Raw genomic sequence first — 19,843 nt, 5'->3', positions numbered from 1 at the left:
AAGCCTATGTCGTCTCATTTTGAAGGCAGACGCCGAGGAGGACGGACCTCCTCCTGAAGATTGAAGACCAGGGCGTGGCACCGGACGTCAAGAAGACCCCGGAACAAGGTATTTTAATACAGATTCACTAAGAATAAAACTAGTACAACCCTTGATTGTCATGTTTTATTATTTTAATGTTTAATTTGTTATGTTTTTTTCTTTTATGGTTTCCTGTTCCTGGATCGTGTCGTGGATTGTTTCGTGGATTTCTTCGTGGCTTGGTTCCTGGATTGGTTCCTGCACTTGTTCTTGGATTGGTTCCTGCACTTGTTCTTGGATTGGTTCCTGGTTTGGTTCGTGGATTTGTTCCTGGATTGTGTCGTGGATGGTGTCGTGGATGGTGTCGTGGATTGGTACGTGAGTAAGCTGATCAACGGGAGTCGGTGGGGGCAAGTAATGGTAAGTTAAATAAAGAAATGTTCTTAATGTAACTGTTTTTTTTTGTTGCTTTTTCATGTTTTCATTTTTTATAATGCATATCATTTCTTCCCACTGTATGTATGTCTGTATGTATGTGTACAGATATATATACAGGGTAAGAAATGATAGTGTTGTTAAAGCTTCTTATTCTGTATTGTTAATCATTGTGGCTATGCATTGATGTGTGCTAAATGTATTGTATTTTTTGACAGATGTAAGTTTTGGGCTTCCAGGCCGTACAGTAGGATATGGAAAGCCTTGCTTTAGTATATTGTAATTGTTGGTGTACTTTTGTCTATGTTTTGAAGTTGTTCTCTGTTAGGATAGCTTTAGTTCATTGTGTAATTGGTATGGATGGTATTTTAATTGTTTAGGGATGTAAGTGATGTGTGGTAATTCATTGATGGTGAGTTTATTGGATTAAATAATATACTTCTTGTGATGTATGGCGATTTGAGTGGGATTATTGTATTGTTAACATTGATTTGCAGCGTGTACATGCAGTTTACATGTTATGCTACATGTATACACTGTAAATGCAATGTTTTATGAGGCATGTGAGCCTACAGATTGAATGATTAAATGGAATTTGGTTAGGCAATTGGTTTTTATTTCACTGAGGATGTTATGCATAACTGTTGTAGGCATTGCAGGATGGCTTCACCCCTTAATTACCATTCAGGTTAGTACCCGATAAGGTGATTAAGGGGTTCAGTGTTATGTTAATGATATTCAAATGTTGTGGCTATTTATAATGTTGGCAACGGACCCCAAGGATGATGCTGGCGACGGAGACTTCTTATTGATGAGGTTAGTACAATTTTCTTTACATTTTAACGGTATTTAATGTGTTTAATAATGGCCAAATAATGTATTATCCCTATGTGGATAATAGTTATTTGGCACATTATTGTACTGTATGTGCTGGGGGAGGGGGTATTAGGCCCAAGGGTATTTGGTAGGACTCCCCTGTGGGTATTGGGTGAGGGTGGTTGGGGGGCTTTGTGGGGGAGGGTATGTGGGTGATGGTGGCTTAACCCCTTAATAACTGTAGCGGTTAATAACCGCTATGGTGATTAAGGGGTTAGGGGACATTAATTTGGATGTTGTAATTCTTGTGTTTGTTTTGCAGAAGCGGATGGGGCATGGGCAGGATGAAGATGAGGATGGCCTTCATCGTGGCAGTGGGACATGGGTGAGTGCTATATGTATTTAAAGTCTTTATTGTTGTGTATGTATTTTAAATGGACAACTGCACTATTATCCATTTGTGGATAATAGTAATGTTGCCCATTACTGTATTGTATGTTGTGTATTGCTGCTATGTTTATTGGGGGCATTTGTCCCCAATAAACATGCTACTATGCGTTAACCCCTTCATTGCCTTAGCGGCTATCCGCTATGGTAATGAAGCAGCATTAATGTATTTTAATAATATTGTGCGGAAGCAGGAGGCCCCCTGAGCTGAAGCGCATTTATTTGTGGCTCAGAGACCCCCCGCCTCCCGAGTTACAGGCCCCGGTTTGGGCCATCGGTTACAGTGTGGACGCCATGTTTATTGCGGGGACGCTATAAACATGGCGGCGACACTGCCACCCAATGACACATACCGGGGCCTGTAACTCGGGAAGCAGGGGGTCCCTGCTCCACAAAGCAATGCGGTTCAGCTCAGGGGACCCCCTGCTCACTGTACAGTATAATTAAAAAGACATTCATGCTGCTTCATTACCGTTGCACATAGCCGCCAAGGTAAGGAACGAGTCTTTATTGATGTGTGTGTGTTTTATTTATACTGTACATGTGCAGAGGGTCTCCGGAGTAGAACCACGTTGGTTTGAGGTCCGGGGACCCCCTGCCCCCCGAGATACAGGCCCCTTTATGGGGTGCCGGTATCCCTCTGGTTTGTTTACAGGTCGCGGTCACGTGATCGGGACCTTTAAACGCCGAGGGATACTGGCACCTCATAAAGGGGCCTGTATCTCGGGGGGCAGGGGGTCCCCGGACCTCAAACCAACGCGGTTCAGCTCCGAAGACACCCTGCACATGTACACTATGAGTAAAAGTTGTTTTTAAATACTTTTTTTGGTGCCGATGTTTGCGCTGAGAGAGCGGCTTGTCTCTCTCAGCTGCAAACATCTATCGGCACCAAAGGCTTATCGGGAGCCTTATCGGGAGCCAGGCTGTATCGCCACAGGTCATCGGCAGCTTTGCTTTCGCAGTGCTTCGGCAGGGATCGGAAGGATTCGGCCCTTACTGAATACTGCGAGGGCAAATCGCCCAAAAAAAGCCTTTTCGCAATTCGTGCCGAAAATTTTGTATCGGGGCTTACTGCATGAGGCCCTTAATCACATCTCATGGGTTCAAATATCACCTCTACGCTCATGACACACAAATTAACTTTTCTACCCCTGACCTTACACCTGCTGTACAGATAAAAGTTTCTGAATGTCTCACTGCTATATCATCCTGGATGGCCCTCCGCCAACTTAAACTTAACATGGCAAAAACAGAGCTCCTCATACTTTCTCCCAAACCTGGCCCTATTTCCTCCTTCAACATTACTGTTGGAAGTACTTTCATTCACCCAGTAGCCCAAGCACGCTGCCTAGGGGTCACACTCGACTCCTCTCTCACATTCTCTTCTCACATTCAAAAGGTAGCAAAAACTGTTGTTTTTTCCTCCGCAATATTATCAAGATATGTCCTTTCCTCTGTTGCTCGATTGCAAAAACTCTGACACAGACCCTCATTCTCTTCCGTCTCGACTACTGTAACCTCCTGCTGTCTGGCCTATCAGCCTCTCACCTTTCTCCCCTGCTGAAATCCCTCTCCTGGCTTCCTATGAAATGTCATATCACACACTCAATTCTCCGCTTAACTTTTAAAGCTTTACACTCTTCTGCCCTCCTTACATCTCAGCCCTAATTTCTCGTTATGCACCATCCCGACTCTTGCGTTCTGCTCAAGGATGTCTTCTCTCTACCCCTTTGTATCTAAAGCCCTCTCCCACCTTAAACCTTTCTCACTGACTGCCCCATACCTCTGGAATGCCCTTCCCCTCAATATCCGACAAGCACCCTCTCTATCCACCTTTAAGACCCACCTCAAAACACACCTGCTTAAGGAAGCATATGAGTAGCTCCATGGCTGATATTTAACACCTCATACATAAACCTTGGCCCCCTGCAGACGCACTTACCAGAACACCCTCCTACTGTCTCCGTATGTTTTTCCTACCAACAAATTAGATTGTAAGCTCTTCGGAGCAGGGACTCCTTTTCCTAAATGTTACTTTTATGTCTGAAGCACTTATTCCCATGATCTGTTATTTATATTATTTGTTATTTATATGATTATCACGTGTATTACTGCTGTGAAGCGCTATGTACATTAATGGCACTATATAAATAAAGACATACATACATAAGTATGTAACAGTTACAGACCAGATTAAAATGTGAGACAGCTTTAGTTTTAAAAGAACTTAGACTGGTGGCGGCTTTGAGAGTCTTGGATAGGTTGTTCCAGTTGTGAGGTGCACAGTAAGAGAAGGAGGAGCAGCCGGATACTTTGTTGAACCTTGGGACAATGAACAGTGAATAGCATAGTGCTGTGCATTCTGCTGCTGTACATGCATATAGTTTATTGTTATTGCACTGCACCACCTGTCTGCTAAATGTGGGGTGGCTCACTTTGCTAAACTTTGTGTAATTTTGGACAGATGTTAATCGAAGTATGTGAAAAATGAGTGACAGTAGTGTCAGATAAACTACAGACACAACATTTGATTTCTTCTATTTTAGAGAGTGACCTTTTAATATTACAATATTTTTCCTGCATTAAATGACATTCTTTACTAGCTCTTTACAAATGATGTAGAACAGTGGTTCTCAACTCCAGTCCTCAAGTTCTACCAGCAGGGCAAGTTTTAAGGGTATACCTGCTTTAGAAAAGATGACTCAATCAAAATGACTGAGCCACAGATTGCGCCACCTGTTCTTAAAGCGGGGATATCCTTAAAACATGACCCTTTAGTGAGACTTGAGGACTGGAGCTGAGAACTACTGAAGTAGAAGATGACAGCAATTACACAGCGAGTGTAACTCACTATTTACTTGGCCAGACACCCAATGCTGCAATCTTTACTTTTGCAATTTGCCACAACCCTTGCATTACTGAGGCTCTGTACACGACACAGGCATGTCCTAAATGTCATACGCATAACCCATGAAAATACAGGAATGCTTATGATAGCCATGTCTACACATTCTACACATTATTACTTAGGCCTAGGTCCACAAAAGTGTGCTAGCTTCAGCATGCCTCTGCTCCCATTTATATGTATAAGGGCGTGATAAAAGTTAGCATAGTTTTGTGGATCTGGGCCTTAGCGGCATATTTCGGGTTATATTACTCATGCCATGAGTCAGTTTTAGCAAAAATATTTATTGCACATGAAAAAAAAATGTTTGTGTCGAAAGGAAAACATGAGCAAAACTTCAATGAGTGCAAGAATTGCAAGTAGTTCCTTACCTTTACATGGTTCTGTGAATGGAAGGTTAGTGATGCAGGAACATCCCGTGTTGTCACATGATGATGAAGATGAGAATTCGGCACATTGATAGCCACTTTGACACTGACAGGTAGCAGTGCTCCCTTTAAAGCTACAAGCTTGCAAAACACATGCATTCCATCATTATTACAAGGAACCATTTAATAATAAAAAATAAAATTTAAAACAGTAGGAATATTTGGATGTGATATGTGAGCCTCACTTACCTGATGCAACTTTTCCACCTGTGACTTTTATTGTGGGAGCAAAGTCTGCAAAGGTACTTGGATTCTCCACAAAACGTTGAATTTCATTTCCCAAGCTAGGATCTGAATAATATATCTCAATATCGGCAGCATAATTTTGCAGGAGAGCATCAGCTCTAGCTAAAGAGGAAATCAACAAACACTTCTTTAATCCTCAAAATGTTTTCCTGTTAAGGGCCGCAGATCAACTGCACACAGGCTGCGGACTTTAGCCCCTTGGTCTGCGGCCATGGATGCAATAAATCTCAATACATCTGTACATAAGACATTCTCCACAGCACAGTTGATCTGTGCTTACCATATATACTTTGGGGGCTTTGTGTAATGGACTCAATACATTTTGTATGCCTTAGAAGTGACATAAGCGCGATATATCAAAGTCATTTTCACTTCTTTTGGCCAGCATGTGTCAGAATGAGATTAGAATGAGCCATTTTAAGAGCTACTAGACACACCTATTGTACTAAAATATATTACATTCTGCACCAAGGTGCATTATCCTCCCTCCCCTCCCACTGATTTTACACGAGTCAAAATGATCTGCCACGTCTAACTTGGCATAAACTCTGAAACTCAGGATCTGCAGCATATGGACATACTTGCTTAAGTAGTGTCCACCATTTGGCTCAGATGGAGGCATTACAGCTCATTACACATTCATAGATGTTAGGTGCAAACGTGTGTGCTTGGAATCCATTGCTAATTCCTAATATCTGATCTGGTTTGGGTGCCCTGGGAAACATTGGATTGATTACATTTTTTAATTCCTTTACACATAGCTTCACTCAGCATGTTCTTGACAGCGGCTAATCGCTAAGGCAATAAAGGGGTTAAGGAACAACAGCAGCTTTATTGGGCGCAGAGGGGGTGAGTGAAGAGGGTACTTGGCCTTTCAGTCACCCCCTCTGCCCCCAATAAATATTACAATATGTATTAACTACAAATACACAACCCACCCACCCCCTGTGCCCCCACATAAATGCATTAAAAAAAATGTAAACACAGGATTGATACCAGAGGCCGGTGGGGGTCCCCGGGTGGTCCCTGCGAGTGTCCATGGGCCTCCAGGTGGTCCCCGTGGGTATCTGGGGCCCTCAGGTGGTCCTTATGGGTATCTGGGGGCCCTCGGGTGGTCCCCACGGTTGTCTTGGGGTGCTTGGGTGGTCCCCTTGGGTGTCAGAGGGCCCTCAGGTGGTCCATGCGGGTGTCCTCAGGGGGTCCCTGTGGGAGTCTGGGGGTCCTCGGGTGGTCCCCGTAGGGGGCCAGGGGTGTCCGGGTGGTCCCTGCTGGCCTGCAATAGTAATCCTGTCACAAAAAAAGGGGAATACATTCCAATAAATATACCACCCCCCCCCCTCCAACACATACAGTACAGTAATGGACAAAATAACTATAATCCAGATATGGATAATAGCTCATTTGCCCATTATAAAATCAAACATTAGCCAGCCAGCAAATAAATAAAGTAAATAGAATGTTCAATTTACCCCTGCCATCATGAAGGGCGTCCTCATCAGCATACTGCAGGTCCATGTCCTCCGTTACCAGAATAAATACAAGAAAAAATACAATCTAATGGCCTTAACCCGTTAATCACCTTAGCGTTTAACTTCCGTCCCATGCTACCCACCTGGGAGGCCGAAGCACCAACCCGGACCCACTATACCCACCCTTTACCCATTGATTGGCACGGTGGTATATCATACCCATATAATATGGGCATGATAAGCCACTATATCACTCAATGGTCAACCTAATAAAAATAATAAAGGCCAAAAATATACAATAATCACATAAATATAGAAGCACCTAAACACCCCAACAATAAAATAATTAAATAGCCTAATAGTACACATCACAAATAATTATTTATCACCAAAATAGCTAAATTATTACAATTATGTTATTCCAAAACAATATAATTAAATAAACAACTATCCAAGCAAACTATTAAACAAATAAAACCACCAGCCAACAAAACAATTAATTTACAACACTAGCCAACAAAACAATTAATGAATTAAAACCAGTAGCCAACAAAACAAATAAATAATTAAAAACACTAATCAATCCTAAAATGTACTAAAAACAAGCCATCCAAATTCAAAACAATTTAATCAAACCAATAAACAGAAATCGAAAAAATAACAATCAATAGAAAACAAGCATTTGCAAAAAAAAATGCATTGTCTGTCACTGTGTTTATCTGTACCTTAAACGGACACAGATTAAAACATTATCAGTCAATGGGCAATGAAAAACATTAAAAAAAACAAATATAATCAAAAACCCTGTAAAAACTAAAATTACATACATTCAATATTTTTCTTACCTTCAGATGCTTTGGCCCGCTGAATCCTGGCAATTCTGGAATCTCTCATACCTCGACATCATCAAGTCAATCCAACGGCACCCACCATGAAGATCTATGGTTTTCTTTTATCACCGTCTTCTTTCTTCATCTGTTATTATTTTCTCCTATTCTTTAATCTTCTTTCTTCATCTGTTAATCCAAAACCCCATGATAAATCCAGAACAGGATGTTCTATTGTCGGCTTCTTGAGGTAACATGAGATGTACAGGCCTTATATATGGCCTGTGATGCCACATTTTATGGTCAGATGGTACATCTCCAATCTGATTGGTCGCTGTATCATGTGCCCACCTCTATATTTTTTTTCCAGGATGTGACGTCATCTCCAAGGGAGGTATGTTACATCCTTCAAACCACATGGCTATATAACATGGTATTACAGCCAATGGGATTGAAGACAATCCCATTGGTTGCTGTACCATGTGATAGGTTACATTAGTTCAAAAGGATGTGACATCACTTTAAGGGATGATGTACAAAAAATGAAAAAATAGAGGCAGGCACATGATACAGCGTAGGACATGGACCTAGAGTAAGCTGATGAGGACGCCCCTCATGATGGTAGGGGTAAGTTGAACGTTTTATTTACTTTATTTATGCTGGCTGGCTAATGTTTGATTTTATAATGGACAAATGAGCTATTATCCATATCTGGATAATAGTAATTTTGCTCATTACTATTATGTTATGTTATTATATAATACATTATGTATTGCGGGAAGGGGATATTTATTGCAATGCGTTAAAAAAAAAGTTGCCACAGGATTGGTACCGCAGGCCAGCGGGGACACGTGGGGATCACCCAAGGACTCCTGGACACCCACGGGGACCGCCCCGCTGGGACCACCTAAGGACCCGCGGGAACAACCCGAGGGCCCCCAGACACCCGTGAGGACCACTTAAGGGCCCCCAGACACCCACGCCTACAGACACTCGCAGGGACAACCCGGTGACCCCCACTGGGCTCTGGCTTCAATCCTGTGCAGAAATGTAAAAAAAAAGTATGTGGGGCACAGGGGGTGGGTTTGTATTGATGGTTAGTACATACTGTAATGTTTATTGAGGGCAGAGGGGGTGGTGAAGGGCCAACTACCCGTTTCACTCACCCCCTCTGCCCTCAAGAAACTTGCTATTGTGCCTTAACCCCTTCATTGCCGTAACGGCTATCCGCTAAAGTAATGAAGCTGCTTAGATGAAATTTTTATAAATAGTTTGCGGGGACAGGGGGTCTCCTGAGCTAAATCGCTTTGATTTATGCTCCTGCTTCCCAAGTTACAGGCCTTGGTATGGATGGGGCATCTGGTGCCGGTATCGTCGCTATTTTTAAATCATCTACGTCACGTGACCTGGGGATTTAAATAATGAAGGAGATACCAGAACCCCATATCTGGGCCTGTAACTCGGGAAGCAGGGGGTCATCTTAATGGGGTTCATTACAGGAGACCCCCTGCTCCCTCAGACTATTAATACAAATTAGATTAATGTAGCTTCATTACCATAGCAGATAGCCGCTACAGTAACGAATGTGTCCAATTTTTTTATTTGTGTTTTAATACTGTTGTATTTGGGCAGAGGGTCTTGCTTCCCGAGATACGGGGCCTGTATCTTGGGAAGCAGGGAGTCCCCAGACCTCAAATCAACAAGGTTCTGCTCTGGAGACCCCCTGCTACAAAACGCTAGTATTACATTTTATATTTTAAAAAATTGATCTCTGCAAGATTTGCACAGGGGAGAGGCGGCTCTCTCTCTGCAGCAGAAAGAAATCGCCGGATAGGCCCCTTAATCTCATCTCTACAGAACTGGAGTTTTGAAGTAACAGAAAATCACAAAGGAGCAGCAAGTACCAAATACAGTGACATATTTGTTTGAGCAGACACTTCTTTTATCAAGTAGAAGGTAAACCTGCAGTACGCATTCGACACAACCAAACGTTACAGACGAAGCAGCCGTTATTCGAACACATCTCGGCGCCGATTTTGAGTTCTCTGCTGTTCCCAACGCAGCATGAACGCGGCCAATCGCCCCAGGCACCCGCGCTTATCGCGGATGTTTTGTTTGAATTTCATGGATTCTGTTTCTTCGTTTGCAATAAAATGGATGAATTGTAATGTTTACAGTTCTGTGCTACTGTGTCAATTTCATGTTTTTAATAGCCAGAATACTAAAATTCGTTTATCTGCACTTGCCGCGCTCGCATCTTAGTGCGGGGAGGCTGGAATTCATCCAGCGGTTTCAAATCGGGATTCCGATGTACATGACGCGTGAAGTGTTCGAATAACGGCCGCTGCATCAGTACGTTTGTCATTCTTTCTTTTATATTGATGTTCTCTTGCATTCTCTTGCTTTTTATTTTACCAGGTAAACAAAAGTGATCCAAATCTATTAGTCCTTTATCTCACATTGCTGAATAAGAAATCAATCGATTTAACTGTAGCTTCTTCAATTCTAATCCATTTCTCATATTCAATTACAAGATAACATCAAAATTACCTGAACGCTTCTGCCGTAGAAAATGTTCATGGTCATTATTTTCTTCATAGAATGTCTAGGAGAAGAATATACATACAGTCTGAGAGGAATGCAGGAACAATGGGACCCTCGCTAGAATAATTTACATTGTGCCGTCATTTTCATTCTGCTGTCAGTTGCCAAGGCCCCACATTGTGAATGTACAGCATGTGCTTGTATTCAGATCAGAATATTTTGTAATGCAAACCAACACCTTACTTGTATGCCACGCCTACTCTGTCATGGTAGCAAAACAGTGATAAGTCTTTTAAGTGAGATAAATGCCTTTATAGCGTGATACTGTCTACTGTGAGATTCACAAAGCAGTGATAAGTGCTTTTAAGTGGGAAAAAAAGCCATTATAGCACGATACTGCACTGTTATCACTGCTTTGTGAATCTCACAGCAGGCAGGATCACGCTACTGTATAAAGGCAGTTATCTCACTTAAAAGCACTTATCACTGCTTTGTGCATAAGCCCCATAGCTTCTCCATTTTGGCTTTATTTTTGTAAAATAAATCATAACACGGTGTAATATGTCATATGTTGTTGTTCATCTGAGGTTGTATTTATACATATATATATATACTGTATATACACACACATTATAGTATGTATATTTATGTCTTACATACATGTTATATATGTCATATATCATACAATTTATGTCATAAGACAAGCTTTCGAGAGTTCTCCTCTCTTGACCTGAAGAAGAGAGGAGAACTCTCGAAAGTTTGTCCTATGACATAAATTGTTAGTCCAATAAAAAAGGTATCACTTAATACTGAAGAACTCATTTATTCTGCAATATATATATATATATATATATATACAGTGTTCGACAATTCATTATAATTTCTCGCCCGTGGCGGGTGGATTTAGGACGCTGGCGAGCCGTTGCTGCGGCTCTATGAATTCCCCTGCTCGCGCCAATTTTTAAATTTTTTTAAAATAAATAAATAAATAATCCCCCTCCCTGATTGGGTTAACACAGGGAAGAAGGCCGGCAGGCAGCGCTGGGTTAGCCCCTTCCCCTGATCTCCTCCCCCTCCTGCCCCTGATCTCCTCCCCCTCCTGATCTGGGGTGTCCGCCACCTGGGATGGGGCGGGGGGGGGTTGTGTTGCGCGGCTGTGCACATAGGTGGGGTGGGGGTTGTTCCCGCTCCTGTGTGCTGCTCCGCTCCAGTGCTTGCCCGTGCCCACTCCCGTGCGCTGCCCAGCTCCAGTGCTTGCCCGTGCCCGCTCCCGTGCGCTGCCCAGCTCCAGTGCTTGCCCGTACCCGCGTGCTGCCCTGCTCCCGTGCCCGCTCCCGTGTGCTGCCCCGTCCCCGCTCCCGTGTGCTGCCCCGTGCCCGCTCCCGTGTGCTGCCCCGTCCCCGCTCCCGTGCCTGCTCCCGTGTGCTGCCCCGTCCCCGCTCCCGTGCTCGCTCCCGTGTGCTGCCCCATGCCCGCTCCCGTGTGCTGCCTCGCTCCCGTGCCCACTCCCATGTGGCTCGCTCCCATGCCTGCACGGGGTGGGGAGGCTGGTGAGCCGAGTCTTGGCGGTTCCCCCTACTCCACTGTGTGTGGAGGGGGCTTCCCCCCCCCTGAACGCGACCAACAGCCGCAGGAAGAGTCGGGAGCAAGATGTCCGACACTACTCTGTGAGGGAGGGTGAGGTGCCTGTGTGAGCTGACACCGGCTCAGTGGAACCCCGAGGAGAGGCATCAGCCGTAGAGATCTGCTCCGGAGATACGGGGTGAGTGACGTCATCAGCCCACCAACATTTAAAGCACCACTCACTGTGTGTGTGTGTGTGTGTGTGTGTGTGTGTGTGTGTGTGTGTGTGTGTGTGTGTGTGTGTGTGTGTGTGTGTGTGTGTGTGTGTGTGTGTGTAGGGGGGGAGAGAGAGACCACAAGTAGTCAGTCACCTACCTACCCACCCAGGCAGTCACCTACCTACCCACCCAGTTAGTCACCTACCCACCCAGTCAGTCACCTACCTACCCACCCAGTCAGTCACCTACCTACCCACCCAGTCAGTCACCCACCCAGTCAGTCACACAGTCAGTCAGTCAGTCACCCACCAGTCAGTCAGTCACCCAGTCAGTCACCCACCCAGTCAGTCAGTCAGTCAGTCACCCACCCAGTCAGTCAGTCAGTCACCCACCCAGTCAGTCAGTCACCCACCCAGTCAGTCAGTCAGCCACCCACCCAGTCAGTCAGTCACCCACCCAGTCAGTCTGCCACCCACCCAGTCAGTCAGCCACCCAGTCAGTCAGTCACCCACCCAGTCAGTCAGTCAGTCAGTCACCCAGTCAGTCAGTCACCCACCAGTCAGTCAGTCACCCAGTCAGTCACCCACCCAGTCAGTCAGTCACCCAGTCAGTCACCCACCCAGTCAGTCAGTCAGTCAGTCAGTCACCCACCCAGTCAGTCAGTCACCCACCCAGTCAGTCAGTCAGCCACCCACCCAGTCAGTCAGTCACCCACCCAGTCAGTCTGCCACCCACCCAGTCAGTCAGCCACCCAGTCAGTCAGTCACCCACCCAGTCAGTCAGTCAGTCACCCAGTCAGTCAGTCACCCACCAGTCAGTCAGTCACCCAGTCAGTCACCCACCCAGTCAGTCAGTCAGTCACCCACCCAGTCAGTCAGTCACCTAGTCAGTCAGTCTCCCACCCAGTCAGTCAGCCACCCACCCACCCAGTCAGTCACCCACCCAGTCAGTCAAAGGTCAGTCACCCACCCAGTCAGTCAGCCACCCAGTCAGCCACCAACCCAGTCAGTCAGCCACCCACCCAGTCAGTCAGCCACCCACCCAGTCAGCCACCCACCCAGTCAGCCACCCACCCAGTCAGCCACCCACCCAGTCAGCCACCCACCCAGTCACCCACCCGGTCAGTCAACCCACCCAGTTACCCTGTCAGTCAGTCGCCCACCCTCTCTCTCTCTCTCTCTCTCTCTCTCTCTCTCTGTGTATCACCCACCCTCTGTGTGTGTGTGTGTGTGTCTCCCCTCTGTGTCTCTCCCCTCTGTGTCTCTCCCCTCTGTGTCTCTCCCCTCTGTGTCCCCACACTCTCTCTCTCTCCCACACTATCTCTCTCTCCCACACTCTCTCCCACACTCTCTCTCTCTCCCACACTCTCTCTCTCTCTCCCACACTCTCTCTCTCTCCCACACTCTCTCTCTCTCTCTCTCTCCCACCATCTCTCTCTCTCTCTCCCACCATCTCTCTCTATCTCCCACACTCTCTATCTCCCACACTCTCTCTCTCCCACACTCTCTCTCTCCCACACTCTCTCTCCCACACTCTCTCTCTCTCTCCCACACTCTCTCTCTCTCCCACACTCTCTCCCACACTCTCTCTCTCCCACACTCTCTCTCACACTCCCGATCTGGATCTCTTATTTACCCTATATATCTTAACTGCCCTATACTACACCGAAATAACCTATACTGCTTTCTTCCAGATCTGACTCAAGCTTCACATGGAAGACATCGGAACCCCCCCTAACCCAGAAGACAGGTAGGGAACACATCCCCTCCAATGTATAACATTGCGGGAATGAGGGTACCTGGACATTGAGGGACTGCGGATCAGGTAAGATCCCAGGCGGGATTGCTGCTTTAGATATTATGAAGCGGGGACGTCCAGACACTTGTTAAGGGGTTCAGGAAACTAGTCATTCACACCTGGCTTTTATTTCTAGATCCGACATTTACACACACACATACACACACACGTAACAAGGACTAATTGTAGTATAATGTAATACAATAAATACATTTATGTCAAAAACGAATGTTGTTCTGACTAGGAATTTATTAAATGTATTTTATTAATATATTTTATTTCAAAGCGGGGTTGGGGGCGGGACTAGGGTTGGGGGCGGGGTTGGGGGCGGGGTTGGGGGCGGGACTAGGTGGCGAGTAGATTTTTTGGTTGGGCGAGTAGATTTTTGGGTGATTTGTCGAACACTGTATAGATATATATATATATATGTGTGTACATAAATTGGCGCCCAGCTTTCGCAAGACTTGGGTAAAGGTATAGCCCAGTCACTTAAGTCGGTATATATATATATACAACTGAAGCGACTGGGCTATACCTTTACGCAAGTCTTGCGAAAGCTGGACGACAATTTATGCCGAAACTTATATATGATTATTATATTTGCACCCATTCATATACATGTTGCCAGGTCCCCCTGCTCTCCCGTTCCCCCCCCTCCTTACCCTCACATGTGGGGATGTTGGTGGCAGGGCGACGGAGTCGCCAGTGCCTCCTGCCGCAGGGCGCCACCATGTTGTGCATGCGCGAAGAGTCGCGCATGCGCAGAGCGGCGGTTTGCAAGATAGGGGTCCTTGCTGGTTTGGGCATGCGAAGGGAACCTCGTGGAGGCCATTTGAGTCGTGAATGCGCAGTGTCCTATGCGCACACGGTCCCAATGTTAATTGAGCAGCAGAGTGACTACAACTCCCATGATGCTTAGGGAGAAGATGCCAGGTGACGCACGATAGCGAATGAGATGGTTGGATTGCTCCTGAAGGGAGGAAGAAGTACTGCCTGCTGGGAAAGGAAATGGAGAGTCAAGACCTGGACCATGAAGGTGCAGGTTGGGTCCACGGAGCAGTGCTGCAGGGACTAGGCAAGAGGTAATCCCCCAGGGCCCAGTCAGTTCCCTGAGCCACTGTAGAAATGTTCAATGTGCTTAATATAGGGAAGGCCTTAAGATAGGGACACTTTCCATATAGCTATAGAGAAAGAGAGATCTGCTGCAGGACGTTGCCTGAACGCCAGTGCAGTTGGATAGCTGAAAGGAGATCTGGACTCAATAGTAGAGACTGTTCTCAAAGGATCATCCGACTGGGGGTCCCTCCCCAGAGGAGTCAGACGGTGGAATCATTCCTGCAAGGAGCAGCGCGTCGCGCAGCTGGACCACGTTGCAGAGTTGCTGAGAGTTGCTGATTATCCTGGTCAGGACTATGACCAGGAAGGTATTGTAAGTGCGCCACCGGGCCCCAACACAGGGAAGTGCTATCCCTCACACTCACCTTATTGTTTGTGGACACTCAGGGGTTAAGTGCCCGGCACATTGCTAAGGAAAGGACAAAGGACAATGATTGACATGTGGGTTGATGCCATGATTGACATGTGGGGTGATGCCATGATTGATATGTGGGGTGATACCATGATTGATATGAGTAATGATGTAATGAGATCTATGTAGAGAAGTTATAACTACTGTATATGCTTAGTAAATACTGTTCTTATCCAACTGTGTGTATTTACTGTGTATGTTGTTTCTGGGGAGTGAACACTCTCACCACGTTGGGATCCCTCTTCAGTGGAGGTGCTGCACCGTGTATAATTATCTCCAGGCTCCCAGTGACGGAGGTTCAGGCCTCCTTTTAGCCACACAGGTGACAGCAGCACGCGTAGTTGCAGTACCCCAGGGGTACTACAAGGGCTACATACAGTATGGAGGATTTTTGTTAGTAAATAAAAGGGAATAGCATGATGCAGAGCGGCACACAAATTCTGATGCATCTCATTCTAAGGCTACGCTTATAGTGCTGGTGATGGAAACGGTGATGATCAGGCAATGCATTTGTTTTGATGCGACGTCGCGTCACTGTCGCCGTCGCTGGCACTATAAGTGCAGCCTAATATGTGCACCATGTAACTCCTCCCCAACTCCTTCTGACACTCCTCAAGGTGCAAGCTAGTGCAGATGGGGCAAAATTGGAGCAAAATGCTTTGTTACATGGGTGCAGGGTGAAAATGCCCCGGTTTTGCTCCAAAATTGCCTTGATACATAGAGCCCTTCGCTTTTAAACGTACGGAACATGTCTAAGCATTTACAAGCATTTGATGTATGCAAGGAGGTTTACTCACAGAGGGAGAGAAATGCACTTCCATATCTCTGACCATTACCATTTCGGACATTTGAAATAGGAAGAGACACACAAATAATACACCTTTAATCCAAGTTGGTCTTGTCATCTTCTTGCAAATCACTGAAACAGAAACAAAGAACAGATACATGAAAAATCTAGGTGTGATTCTTTTGGCAGTATTTTTATTTTCACAGATGTTCCCTAATCTGTGTGATTCCTAATTCTGACTTCAAACTGCACCTCTTTGCTTTTTTAATATCTAATTCAAAATGAACAACAAAGGGATGTGCCCATAATGCCTATTTTTCAGAAGATACCATTACAAATGTTTTATATACAGTTAGGTCCGGAATAATTGGACACTGATACAAGTTTTGTTATTTCGGCTATTTACCAAAATAAATTAAAGTTACAGTTACATAATGAATATGGGCGTAAAGTGCAGTCTATCAGCTTTAATTTGAGGGTATTCACATCCAAATTTGAGGAAGGGTTTAGGAATTACATCTCTTTAATATGTAGCCCCCTCTTTTTCAAGGGACCAAAAGTAATTGGACAATTGATTCAAAAGCTGTTTCATGGGCAGGTGTGGGCTATTCCTTAGTTATTTCATCATCAATTAAGCAGGTACAAGGTCTGGAGTTGATTCCAGGTGTGGCATTCGCATTTGGAAGTTGTTGCTGTGAACCCACAACATGCGGTCGAAGGAGCTCTCAATGCAAGTGAAACAGGGCACCCTTAGGCTGCAAAAAAAAGAAAATCCATCAGAGAGATAGCAGGAACATTAGGAGTGGCCAAATCAACAGTTTGGTACATTCTGAGAAAAAAAGAACGCACTGGTGAGCTCTGCAACACAAAAAGGCCTTGATGTCCACGGAAGACAACAGTGGTGGATGATCATAGGATCCTTTCTATGGTAAAGAAAAACCCCTTCACAACATCCAGCCAAGTGAAGAACACTCTCCAGGAGGTAGGCATATCATTATCCAAGTCTACCATAAAGAGAAGACTTCACAAGTGCAAATACAGAGGGTTCATCACAAGGTGCAAACCATTCATAAGCCTCAAGAATAGAAAGGCCAGATTAGATTTTGCCAAACAATATATAAAAAAGCCAGCCCAGTTCTGGAACAGCATTCTTTGGACATATGAAACTAAGATCAACCTGTACCAGAATGATGGGAAGAAAAAAGTATGGGGAAGGCTTGAAACGGCTCATGATCCGAAGCATACCACATCATCTGTAAAACACGGTGGAGGCAGTGTGATGGCATGGGCATGCATGGCTTACTATGACACTGGGTCACTAGTGTTTATTGATGATGTGACAGAAGACAGAAGCAGCCAGATGAATTCTGAAGTGTATAGGGATATATTGCCTACTCAGATTCAGCCAAATTCAACGAAGTTGATTGAACAATGACCCAAAACATACTGCAAAAGCAACCCAGGAGTTTTTTAAGGCAAAGAAGTGGAATATTCTGCAATGGCCGAGTCAATCACCTGATCGCAACCCGATCGAGCATGCATTTCACTTGCTGAAGACAAAACTTAAGGCAGAAAGACCCATGAACAAACAACAACTGAAGACAGCTGCAGTAAAGGCCTGGCAAAGCATCACAAAGGAGGAAACCCAGCGTTTGGTGATGTCCATGCGTTCCAGACTTCAAGCAGTCATTGCCTGCAAAGGATTCTCGACAAAGTATTAAAAATGAACATTTTATTTATGATTGTGTTAATTTGTCCAATTACATTTGAGCCCCTGAAATAAGGGGACTGTTATGGATTACAGGTATCTTATGGCATATAGCGCATACTTAATACAGGTCACAGGTACATATATAAGTATCATTATAAGGCCTAGTACAGCTTATAGCATATTGTTAAAATCCTAGCTTTTTTGTCTTAGAAATAATAGGTTGTTTTGCTGAGAAGTGACAGAATATTGGGACATAGGTACATACACATAAAAGAGGAACTAACTCGCGTAAACAGGCCGTGGTCAAACGGTAAATGCAGAAACACATCATACGTCAGCAAACTGTAAATTCTGGTAAACATCATACGTCACTGACCACAGAGTATGGTCACATATCACACGTTTGGCACGTACGCAGCAAACAATAAGATGCTACAGTATATAAGTTTGCGTGACTCCATATTTGATTAGAACCGAAGTGAGAGATGAGACTTAGCTGAGACTGGCTGACCTATCATAATATCTTTGGGTTTTGTGAGTATGACAAGCATGTTAGCTGAATAATCTCTGCATAGTTAGAAATGGATTGTTAACTTACTGTTAAGCTTATAAGTTAGCTTGTTGTGATATTACTGATTATTGTTGTGATACAATAAATGACAAACCTTATCTTATACAAACTCTGAGTGACCTTTCTTTATAATAATCTCACAATACCCTCATCCGAGAGTGTGGCCGAGAATCTACAAGTACGACATCGTGGTTTGTGTTCTCTGCTCAGGGCAGGATATAGCTTACCACGAGGCATTACTTGGGAGAAGAAGGTTGGCAGCGAGCCCAGATTAGGACTGTGTATGAAAATGGTTGTAATTCCTAAATGATTCATACGATATTTTTGTTCAACCCCTAAAAGCTGCAAGTCTGCACTTCTATTGCATCTCGGTTGTTTCATTTCAAATCCATTGTGGAGGCGTACCGAGCCAAAATTATGAAAATTGTGTCAGTGTCCAATTATTTCCGGACCTAACTGTATATATATATAGCGTTGGCTGGTCCAGATATCTTTCTGCCCCTCCTGACACGTAAGTCCTAAGTAGCTACAGGCTGTGACATGCTATCCTGTGGGTTTACCCCCCCCCCCACCCTCACGCAACCTTCCTGATTGGAATGAGAGGTGGTGACACTGGGTCTGTGTGACAACCAATGCTGGTGCATATCCAGTGCCCTCCCCTTCTGTCACAGGGAGGAGGTTCCCTAAATTATAGGTAGGAGTCCGCCTCTGAGGCAGGAGACAGAGCTACTTCTCCCTTCATGGGGTGAGGTTCTATCTTCCCCTCAGGGGTGAGAAGCTCCTGCCTACCCTCTTGGGGCATGGGGAAAAGGAGCAAGACATGTGCTTAGAATGAGGTCTGTACTACTACCTGCTGGCCATTCACCATCCAAGAGCCTGATACCCTTCTTCAACCATATGGATATGCTGTATCACCATTTAGCAGTGGCTGCATGTAAGGATCCGGGATGATCTGTGGCACGCTCAGCGCAGTGGCCACCTATCCCAACCCGCGATCGGGTGCTCCATTTCCCCTTTCACCCGTGGCACGTCCTGCGGTGCTGCTGGTGACGTCAGTTGGCCTCGGATCACGCACGGACCCCGCGCTAGGGGAAATACTGTTCCCGCTAGTCCCGCCTCCATCCTCGCAGTGACATTACCGGCGCGCAGCGCACACACGCACGGATGGGACTCGCACACGCGGATTCGGGTCCTGGCTTATGTTCATTACTCCGCAGCTGCTGCTAACTCCTGCTCGACCTAACACGAGGGATACTGGTGTGCTCTTCCTTGCAGCCTCTCTATTGTTCCAGGGCAATATATATGCTCAGAAAGCCCCTGGCAAGATGGCTGAACACAAGACTTCTATCACTACGAATTGCTTACTGCAATTCCTGTCTCCTTGCTTTGTACCTGTCCTGTTCCTAGTTCCATATTGTCTGACCTTGGCTTCTTCTGGACTCCGTATTTCTCTATTCCTGACCCCGGCTTTATCGACGACAATCTGCACCTCTCTAACCCTGACCACGGCAAAGTACCTTTGACGATCCG

At 45.3% G+C, this 19,843-nt stretch overlaps 1 protein-coding gene across 1 annotated transcript in view; it reads right to left on the bottom strand.

Annotated features, from left to right (window-relative positions):
* LOC142493851 (adhesion G protein-coupled receptor F5-like) overlaps positions 1-19,843 on the bottom strand; it is an 89,349-nt gene that overhangs the window by 65,472 nt on the left and 4,034 nt on the right. Inside the window, exons 2-5 of the mRNA XM_075598502.1 lie at positions 16,042-16,163; positions 10,145-10,199; positions 5,242-5,400; positions 4,996-5,133 (exon numbers count right to left, since the gene is read on the bottom strand). Of these exons, the coding sequence (XP_075454617.1) occupies positions 4,996-5,133; positions 5,242-5,400; positions 10,145-10,199; positions 16,042-16,149 (460 nt within the window). The 5' untranslated portion in view covers positions 16,150-16,163. The remainder of the gene's footprint in view (positions 1-4,995; positions 5,134-5,241; positions 5,401-10,144; positions 10,200-16,041; positions 16,164-19,843) is intronic.

This window comes from Ascaphus truei, chromosome 4 (genome assembly GCF_040206685.1).
Source record: "Ascaphus truei isolate aAscTru1 chromosome 4, aAscTru1.hap1, whole genome shotgun sequence".
In the NCBI taxonomy this organism is placed as follows: Eukaryota; Metazoa; Chordata; class Amphibia; order Anura; family Ascaphidae; genus Ascaphus; species Ascaphus truei.
Note: the sequence above shows the minus strand (reverse complement) of the source record. Positions and strands in the feature narration are given on the sequence as shown.